This window comes from Juglans regia, chromosome 2 (genome assembly GCF_001411555.2).
Source record: "Juglans regia cultivar Chandler chromosome 2, Walnut 2.0, whole genome shotgun sequence".
NCBI lineage: Eukaryota > Viridiplantae > Streptophyta > Magnoliopsida > Fagales > Juglandaceae > Juglans > Juglans regia.
Window position 1 is genome coordinate 6,818,343 of NC_049902.1, and position 10,673 is coordinate 6,829,015.

Genomic DNA, 10,673 nt, shown 5'->3' on the forward strand with positions numbered 1-10,673 from the left:
CTTCTCATTTCTTACAAATTCCAATCATACCAAGAAGTTAATAAGAAAAAACCAAAAGAAAAGAAATTTTTTCCTCTTGACAAAAATTATACACCGAACTGCTTGTTCCTGGTTACTTATCCACATTCTATTTAATGGGTTGAATCAGCAAGTTTTAACACAAACAAATGCAATTGGATTTCAGCTCCTCCATAAAACTGTCCACAACATAAGAATTACTATGCAATATATCAAACTTGTTGGTAAAAATACTTTAAAATCCAAGTTCTTACAGATAGCTAAGCAGATCTTCTTGCTTAAAGGCTCTCTGCCTCACATAAATGAATTATACTCCAGTTTTTCCTCTCTTTCTCTCATCATACATATTTGCTATCCAAACTAAACTTCATTTGTACCCGCCACTCCATACAAAAACAAAGTAAATAATGATATTGGCTACCTAAATGAGTGATTAGGAAACAGATTCTCTACTAACCATCCCAGAAAACATATAGTATAAGTAACCCACCTACTACCTAGAGCGACTAACAATCAACACAGACTTTCCCAAATTGTGGTGGCCTTGGAGTGTGGCGATTATTGGCTCCTGATCCCGGGTAATCATGTAGTTCAAGATCCATTCTTCCTGCAATGTTTGGTTCCTCCAAATTTTCCTCGGTAGCTAACTGATGCAATAAAAAGGGATATTAGCATATTGGAATATAACCCCTATATAGATATCAGAAAATCTTGAGTAAATTTTGGACTAGTTTTGGGGTTATAAACTTGGTTACTACCATGAGGGTATTCTCTGAAACTTGAGGAACTTGAGGTCCATGCAATAGGCTTCCAATTCCTACAAATACAACAAACTATTTCATTAGAAGTTGAAAAAGAAAGATGAAAAAGATGAAGATCAAGAGCAGGCAGGAAGTTGTTGAAGATTTACTTGTGACTGGGACAGCATTCAAGCAGACATGGGAGGAGAATACCAACAAGAGTACAAGTAGAGGAGTGAGAGTGCTTGCCATTCCTATAACAAAACAGTCTTACAAGTGACTTAACCCAATGTTATTTCTCATAAAGCTAGTAGCCTATATTTATACATTTACTTATAGATTTCTCTGGACGTTTGTGTTGTTGGGGGATGCAAAATATCCTTATTTTTCTAAAGTCAAAAAGGTGATAGGAACACAACATTGGGGAGCTTAACGCGCTACCAACCTTTGCAGGCCTCTTTTTCTTGGATTCTTTCTCTCTCACAATATGAACCATAGATGTTGAAACCAAATTCACTGTAGACACGGGATTATCAATTAGTGGGGTATTTTTATGAAATTTATAGTTTTTTTTGCAAGATTGAGAGAGAGAAGATGGAACACACTATGCATGCTAGTGGAGGCTGACAAAACATGATGCTGTGGGTGGTGTGGCAAACGCTGAGCTCCTGCATAATTTTAAGTCAGCGTCTAGTGGAAAGAATTATCATTAAACTCATAGATATTCAATGAATTGATACAGTTGAAAATCTCAAATCCAAGAAACACACTAAAAGTTAAGCGATGACACATTTTTTTGACTTAAATGTTAAACAAATTATGGCCACCGATCGAATGTGGTATATATTAGTTCAGCCATGCAAGTATGAGGCCGTACGATGAATGGTTTTTGGGTGTATAGTATATTTTATCTTGAATTTTTTACCGCTTTTCTTTCCAAGGAGAGAAAGAAAAGGGTAGGAATTAGCATCGTGGCAGTACTCATACTTCCAGGAAAGCATATATATATCTGAAAAGAATATATATACTCGGTTGATGATGCAATGATATTACTTACCATGCACCAGTAATGAGATTAAAACTAGAAACTGTGGAAGAAGAACAAACCCATTTGCAGCTAATCTACTCACTGTGTGTTAATATTCAACTTAAGTTGCAGTTTAAAAATGGGAGGGGATCAATCATATATAGATGCATATTAAGGATGACAAAATAAAAATCAGTTTTCTGCATCTTTGTTTAATTTTAAAAATTAGGATCATCTCAATATATATCAATATCAGCATATGATAGTGCAACAAGACCTTTCTCCACTATCATAGTGCTGATTTATCTTTCAGTACTGATGTAGGATATTGTATGCACCTCTAAAAACCCAGATAGTCCAAACAACTGAGACGACATCTATTTTGAGGTTTTCAATGCTTCCATATCACAAACGAGTAGTCAAGTTTCTAAATTCTTATTCGAATTTATTTGAGTGCTTCAAATGAGAAAGAGAAAGACACATATGAAGTAGGTCCTACTCGAGCAGCAATAACTGTTGTAGAACCTAATTCACGAGTCTCTCTTTCCCACCGGAAGCCCTCCATTTTGAGGAGATATTTTCTTTTCCGAACTTAGTTCTCACTTGATCACAACCCAAGATAAAATGGGTCTAGCTAGCACTCTCTTATCACGGGCCTCATGATCAGTTAAAACAAAGAATGCTTGGAATATAGTGTGGCATGAATGCAGAACTACCCGACAAAGAAATTTTCATTCCTTTTCTTTAGTCAAGTTTTGAAGGTATAGAATTGATTTTCGAACCGAAAAGATCAGATTTTCGTGCATGCCAATCAATCCAAAAGTACAGCTGACCATAATAATGTTAACCTGTTTATGAAACTTCTGATCATTTGCTTTTTTTTTTTTTAGTGCTTGCTTTTAATCTGTCCCATTCCAAGAAATGGACAGATCTATTAGGTTAATAGTGTGACTCTAGCTCTGACTTAGAAAATATTTCCAGAGGCTTGAATGTCCAATGGCTGAGAAAGTAAATAAAAGTTGAAGCACAGGAGAAAAGGAAAGGTCCTACTGCACTCATTTTTTAATATATATATATATATATATATATATATATATATTATATATATACACACTCCATTACTTTGTGCTACTTTCCCTCCATCATCAGTGTAGCTTTGAAGAAATTTTAGTCAACCCATGGAAATCCTGCGTAAGTTATGCGAGCACATGAAATCTAACATGCTTTTTTAGATTTTGAAAAATGAGAGATAAAAAATTAAATAAAAATATTATAAAATTAAAATATTATAAAAATATTATTTTTATTTTTAAATTTGAAAAAGTTCAATTATTTTTTGTGTTTTATTTGTAAGTTTATGAAAATTATAATAATTAACTGGCAGTAATTAATAACAGAGAAAATCAAAGTCCTATTTAGAAAATTCAAACGGGGCGTAAATCTCTATCCGTTCAAAATCTCACACTTTCAAGAGTGAATTATTAAGAACAGAGAAAATCATAAGTCTTATTCTTCTGTTGCCATGTGATGACAAACGAAAAAAAGAAAAATCACTTATTTGATATGGTGTTGCCATTCAAGTCTCTCTCCATAGTGTATGATCTTTCCTCAATCTTGCGCATGCCTTCAATTAAGGGCTCTTCATGTCTACAATATGTATTGTGGGCTAAAGAAGAGAACACCAATTACGGCTAAAACATTAAATTGTAAATAAATGAAATTGAATTGGTGCACATGAATGGCATGGAAATAAAGGCAATTCTTTCTTGTTGAGAGATAAACTAGAGGGTGGTGTGGTACTGTATCAAAATTCATGAACTCACATGCATCCCTAATTAACAATTAATCTGATCTACCTTAATTACTTAAATTCTATTAAAACTAAAAATGCGAATCTTTCCAACACATCTCCTTCAATTGAATTCGAGAGTTGAATCAACATATATATTTGTTACACTTTTTACTATTGCAATTTTTCTCCATACAACGATTCACCTTACGTCGTAATCTTTCAAATAAAATCTTATTTGATGTCAATGTGTTCGAGGCATTTTATGTTTAGTCAAATATATTTCACTTTGGATATCGCACAACATTATTGCTCTAATTAAAATATCAAGCGGTTTAGCACACCACTTGATCATATATATTTCCTCTTTCATCTCAATTGTTGTCATTCATTGTCATTACAAGAAAACTGTTTATTTGCTACTAATTATTTTCTGTCAAAATGACTATTTCCTATCAAAAAAAGTATATTCTCGTTGCAAATAGTCTGTTTTGTTGTTAATAACTTGTCATAAATACTCTTTTGTCTTTGTGGTAGACAAAGCAATTGCTGACTTCAATATTGTTTTCCAAACAAAGAGATTGAAAGTACCTATGACTCTATCAAAAATATTTCATTATCCATATCACCTCATAATCTAAATACATATAACCAATGACACTAGAACCCCAGCCACTTCTTTCATTTCGTACCAAATCAACATTTGCAGAGACTCTCGAGTATATAAACATCCTACTTTATATGTCAAGCCAAACCATAACATGCATGTTGATGCATGCTATACAAAAATAAGCATAAGCCTCTCAAGTATATAAGCATCTACTATTTTTGTATAGTTGGGAACACTATTTTTGTATAGTTGTTCCCAACTATACAAAAATAAGGAACATGTGACAAAAACTATCATATATAATTACTTTTGAAACAATCTTGACTAAGCATAAACTTTCATAAATGGAGTTTGCAGGAAATGACATTGGTATTGGAAGGTTGCGGGGTCTTTTGAGGACCGATTTTTTGGAATTACCTTATTTACGTAGATAAGTCTTAGTGTCTTGCTTGCTTGTATAAGGTTATTTCTCCGCCTCAGTGAGGATTTTTTTAATAAAGGTTCTATTTTATAAAAAATTAAAAAAAAATGTGTCATATCTAGGTTGATTTCACCTACATATCTAGATTGACTAAGCATACATTGACAATTGCATCAACCACTCTCTTGGAGATTGTTTCAAAAACTTTAATGATTGATTTCACCTACAAACAAAATATTATTTCCTTTTAACATTGGGTCCTTCAAGTTGATGCATATAGGTAGCCTATTTAATTTTAGATTACTCAAATAAAGAAACCATAACAAGTAATACACCAATATTGTTATGCTTCACAACTTTTGAGAACACTTAAGGTAGGTATTGTCTGTTTGATAGTAAACCTTTTCAACCAAACATGCTTTGTACTTAACATCCCCAATGCCTTAATTAGATTTCCCAATTCCTTAGATTTTTTCATTTTTCTGAATTATAAACCTTCCTCTTTCTCTGGTGATTTAAGATTAGTACACAACAATTCATTTAGACCTCATTTGGCTTCAGAGGGGATTGAAACCATCTCACTTGATTTCACATTGTATGCATGGAAAGAGTCTTGCATATCCAAACGGTCAAAACAAAACCATCTCATTATTTCACATAATTTCACTGTTGTGTATAAGGTGAACATCACATGGGTTCTGACATCCCAGTAATATTTCCTACACGAAAAAGGAAAAACAAAATAATAAAACTAGTGTGCTGCCCCAGCTTTACCTTTGGGGTTGACCATTTTTTTTACTTAATGATTAAGAAAATAAGTATTAGTGAGTTTGTGTATTTTTTTTCTTAATAGTTAAAGATGTAAAAAAAATATTTTAAAAAAATAACAAAATAATTCAAATATACTAGGTGGAATACCCAGCGGTACATGCTGGACGGCAACCTACCAATACTAGAAACAAAAACCGAACCCATGAAGTTATCCCGAATAATTAATGGTATTTCATAAACTTTGTTCATATATCGGATAATTAAATAAAATTGAAATAAGCTAACATTAAAAAGTTTAACACATAATATTCCCAATCAAAATGGTAATACCGTTTATTTTTCCAATGAAAATAAGAAAAGATCGAAAGAAAAGACAGCACCTCCAGTACCTTGCATAAGGGTTATACCAATATTTTTCCAACTTATCCAATAAAATATAGGTTGTCACTTGAAGAAATTTAAGAAAGGAAGTCCAGCAATAAACCAGAATCATAGTAGAAACCAAACTCAACATTTACTGATTATGCAATATGATCTCTATATGAGAAACACATGCAAGGCATACATCAACATAGTCCAGTAAATTTTTAACAAACAGCTAAGTAAAGGCAAAAATATAAAGCAAAGAAACATTTCCATTAAGATAAACAATAACAAATATACTAACGGCATCTACCAAAAGCAAAGTAATGTAATCCAATAAAAGAAAATGGTTGTGTTAGCCTCCTTTATGAGTTGTGAAAGTCCATAATTAAATTCAATAAAAAAATTGTCACATGCATGCATATGATGAAATAATGCATGAAAACAAGAATCAAATAAATGATAAAGGAGGATGCCAAACAGTTCTTAAACTGCATCCAAAAATAAATAAAAAATACTTTCTCCAATATATGGAAACTGCAGAACATTTTGTAGTAATGACTTTGTTCTTTATACATGTATAAGGTCACCTTTGAAGCCCAAATTGAATATAACAAAATGATGTGACCAACAATCCTCCTTTAAAAAAGGTCACCAATCTTTGTTGATATTGTGCCATTTAGAGCATTAGTTATGGCCTCAACAAACTTTAGCCAGAATTTGACTAAGAAATTCACTTTTACAAATTTAGCTAGTCACTTTTCATCATCATCAAATAACAGGCTCAACAAATCTTTCACTGTTCTAATAAAATATTGATTTTGAACTTTTCATTTATTTTAGTTATAATTGTAATTTAAATATTTATTCGTTATTAAAAAACTACTAATTAATTTTCTAACGTTTATATTATTTCAATGGTTATATTTCTTCAACGGATATATTTTTTTAACTTATATTTCTCCAACGGATATATTTCTCCAACGGTTATATTTCTTTAACGGTTATATTATTCCACTATAAAACATAACATTTCCTCAATAATATTATTCACTTCAACTCAAGTGAATATTTTATTCTAAAAAAATTATTTGGCTAGCTCCTTTGGCTCAATAAATTTGGCTAGTGATTTAACTTGAAGTTAAAATTACTGTTGATTTGTTGAGCCAATTGTAGCACATTATCTTGCACTTTAGCTATTCTTTGGCTATAATTTAGCTTTGTTGAGCCCATAACTGGTGCTCTTATACGTTGGTGTTTGGCCTTAAAATGACAAGTCCAAACCAAACAACCTTTTATAGTCTCAACCAATGAGCTAACAAGTTCATATACAACTTTCCAAAACTTTTCCAATATAATTCTACCAAGTAGGAAATCACTCATTCACCCTTGTTCACAACGGCCAACTCACTTTATCTACTCTATGGACAAGTACATGATTGACTTACAACTAACTACAGAAACAAAACTGTAAAATCTGTTATCAAAATGCTTCTACAAAGTTGTATGGCCAATAAGATCATACATAAAAATTATAATGCAATCAACTGAATGGAGCCTAAATTGAAATTAATGGAAACCATCCAGAAAACATAACCTCTACATACCAATCGAAAAAAAAAATGTATATAATTCAACAAAACGTTGTTATATCATAAAATCCTAAATATCAAATCTAATAACAATAAAGTGTCCAACGAACCAACAGCTGATATTGTGGGTGTGTGTGGGCATAAAAAGGGTGATCGACGTTGGCGGGAGGAGAGAGAGAGAGAAGACCAATAGAATGAAAGAGAAGGGAGAAGGTTAAGAAAGAGAGACTGGTCAATAGCTAACATGAGGTTAGTGATTGGGGGAGGTAGGGGTGGGCAGCGGGGCCCCGCCCCCGTTGCCCAGCCCGTTTCCGCCCCGCACCCGTGCGGTGGGGCGGACTACCCCGTCCGCCAGATGCGGGGGCGGGGTCACCCGCCCCGCATCTGGGGCTCTATCCGGGGGCGGGTGCGGGATGGGGGTCACACCCGCCCCGCATATACCCCGCCCCGCATGTGGTGTTTATATATATATATATATATAAAAAAAAACTACCATGAAACGACGCTCATCATGTTGCCTCGGCCTCTCTCAGACCCTCACTTCTCTCATCTCTGTCTCTCCGCTCAACCCTCCCTCTCTCTGAGTCTGAGTTTCCGGCGCCGCACCCAGCTACCAGCGGTGGCTTCAACGTCGCCGTGCGCATCCGCCATCCGGTCCCTTTCTCTGCATCTCACCGAAGATCCGAATCCCGAACTCGAAAGTAAGAAACTCAAACCCTATCCTATTTTATTTTGTTGTGATTTATATTTTTAATGGAGATTGGAGGAAGGATGTGGTTTATCGGAGATGGAGGATGGGATTTTTGTGAATTGTGTGCTGTGGAGCTTAGATTGTGCATGTGTTTTGGTTTGAAATTTGAATGAGTCCGTGAAATGTATGTGAATTGTGTTTGTTTTCTCATTTCTGTAATTATTTCGGTTTGGATTGAAATTAATTGTGTAATTAATTTGGATTGGAACCCCTAAATTAATTTAGGGTTTCGAAAACCCTAAATTACAGAATGAGAAATCATTTTATTTTACAGTCTGTCTCTAAAATAATATTAATATATTATATATACTAGGATTATTAATATGACTAATAATTAACTAATTAACTAATATATTATATATATTAGGATTATTAAAATATACTATTCTTCATCTTTAATTTTAATGATTCTCAATAATACAGTTGTATTGATATATTTAAATTATTGAATTATGAAACTACTAAAAAGTAAAAACGTGTGATATCAATTGGTGTGACCATGTGATCACTGATAACGAGTAACATTACCCTTTTTTTTCTTTATTTTTATTTTTTTCATTCATTTTGATATATACATCATATATGCTTCAGAAAAAAAGCTTAGGATTTGGACAGATTTGATAACTAGCAAGACTCTTTAGGACAAGTGTTTTAGATATTGAATTATGTGAGATGATTCCTATATATCTTTCTTTATTTATTCCCTACCCATATATGATGCATAAAAATAAAATATTAAAAATAAAGGTAATATTTGATTTTAGATGTTATTTTATGAAAGTTTCTGAACAAGGAAATTAAAAAGCTTATTTTTGCTGTACATGATTTAACTAATTTATACTTTAGGTCGGATAAAGAATATTGGGGACTTTCTAGCTTGTTTCAAAAGATATGTTTATAAAAAGCATACATATAGATATTGCCTATATATAATTAAGCATACATCTCAATATCCCAAAAGATATGTTTATAAAAAGAAAAAGAAAAAAAGAAGAAGATAAGAGTCCAAAAATTCAATATTATTTTTTTATTTCTCATTTCTTTGTTAATATTTTTTAATTTGTTGGATGTGGACTTTTCCACCTTACTTAAATAAAGGAAACATCCATATTTTCTTGCCTCATATAGTGTATTTGTTAATATACTTTATTAACAACATATAGTGTATTTGTTGTTAATATATTTTATTACATTTTATAACCAAAGTACACATATATATATATATATGAATGTAAAGTGATAGTGTGATACTTTTTGTTATTCTACTTTTCTTTTATGTTCATTATATAGTTGTTATGTTTTCTATTATTTCAGATTTCTTGTTTGCTTTAGTTCATGGATATTCCAGCGGATTCGAGTGCGAGCTCTCCTTTTCAGGCCGAGGGCACCCCTACCCCTACACATACACCTACACCTACCCCTCCTACTCATGCCCCTACACCTAGCCCTACGGTACCTTGCCCCGCCCTCAAGCCCAGCAAGAAACCTGCTTCAATAGTTTGGACTCATTTCACCAAATTAGAGGGTGGTGACTCAAGTAACCCCCAAGCCAAGTGTAACCATTGTGGCAAAATTTATGGATGCCACTATAGGAAACATGGCACCTCTCAATTAAAGGTGCACTTAGAAGAGCAATGCAAAAAAAGTCCAATATTAAGATCATTACAAGATAAAAGCCAATCTAGGCTAGAAGTGGGACTTCAAAAAATGGCGGATGGGACTAGTGGGGGTGCAAGTTTGAGGGAGTATACTAAGTATGATCCCGATGAGTGTAGAAGACATCTAGCTCTTATGGTCATAATGGACGAGCTACCTTTTCAAATTGTAGACGGGAAAGGGTTCCAGGCGTATTCTCACTACTTGGAACCAAGGTTTAATATTCCCTCTCGCCACACGGTGGCAAAGGATGTAAAAAAACATTTTTACATTGAAAATGAGAAGTTGAGGGGTCAATTGACGGATCAATTTGTTTGTCTCACCACTGACACTTGGACATCGATCCAAAATTTTAATTATTTATCTTTGACTGTGCATTTTATTGATTGCCATTGGACATTACACAAGAAAATTATAAAATTTTGTAAAATCACCGATCATAAGGGTGAGACAGTTGGGAAGGCCTTGGAGGCTTCAATAAAAGAGTGGGGTTTGAGTCGAGTTGTTACAGTCACAGTCGATAATGCCTCGTCTAACGATGTTGCATTAGGACATTTGAGAACTTATCTTAGAGAGGCAAATAAGACACTTATGGGTGGTGAGTGTCTGCATGTGAGATGTGCAGCACATATTCTGAATTTGATTGTCAGTGATGGTTTGAGAGATCTTCATGACTCGATTGCTCGAGTTAGGACTGCTGTGAGATGGGTGAGATCTTCTCCTTCAAGGTTGGAGAAATTCAAGGTTGCTGCGAGATCTGCGGGTCTAACATCTAAGAAGGGTCTTTGTACTGATATGCCTACACGATGGAACTCAACATTTCTGATGTTAGAGGCGGCCCAAGAATATAGGCTGGCATTTGCATTATTGGGTGATGAAGACATCCAATATGTAAAATATTTGGATGATCACTGGGGATTGGGGAAACCCGTAGC

At 33.7% G+C, this 10,673-nt stretch overlaps 1 protein-coding gene across 1 annotated transcript; it reads right to left on the reverse strand.

Annotated features, from left to right (window-relative positions):
* Window positions 1–215: 215 nt before the first annotated feature.
* LOC108995444 lies at window positions 216–1,047 on the reverse strand. Its single transcript, XM_018971021.2, has 3 exons — window positions 929–1,047; window positions 777–835; window positions 216–665 (listed from the first exon to the last, which is right to left on the reverse strand). Exons 1-3 carry the CDS (start codon window positions 1,008–1,010, stop codon window positions 525–527), a joined length of 282 nt encoding a protein of 93 aa, XP_018826566.1. The 5' UTR covers window positions 1,011–1,047; the 3' UTR covers window positions 216–524.
* Window positions 1,048–10,673: the final 9,626 nt, after the last annotated feature.

Excerpts from the sequence above, each read along its gene's own strand:
- LOC108995444 (XM_018971021.2), bottom strand. The coding sequence starts at position 1,010 with ATGGCAAGCACTCTCACTCCTCTACTTGTACTCTTGTTGGTATTCTCC. Across the intron at positions 836-928 it reads GAATGCTGTCCCAGTCACAA|GAATTGGAAGCCTATTGCAT; the intron begins GTAAATCTTCAA and ends TTGTATTTGTAG. Across the intron at positions 666-776 it reads TTTCAGAGAATACCCTCATG|TTAGCTACCGAGGAAAATTT; the intron begins GTAGTAACCAAG and ends TTATTGCATCAG.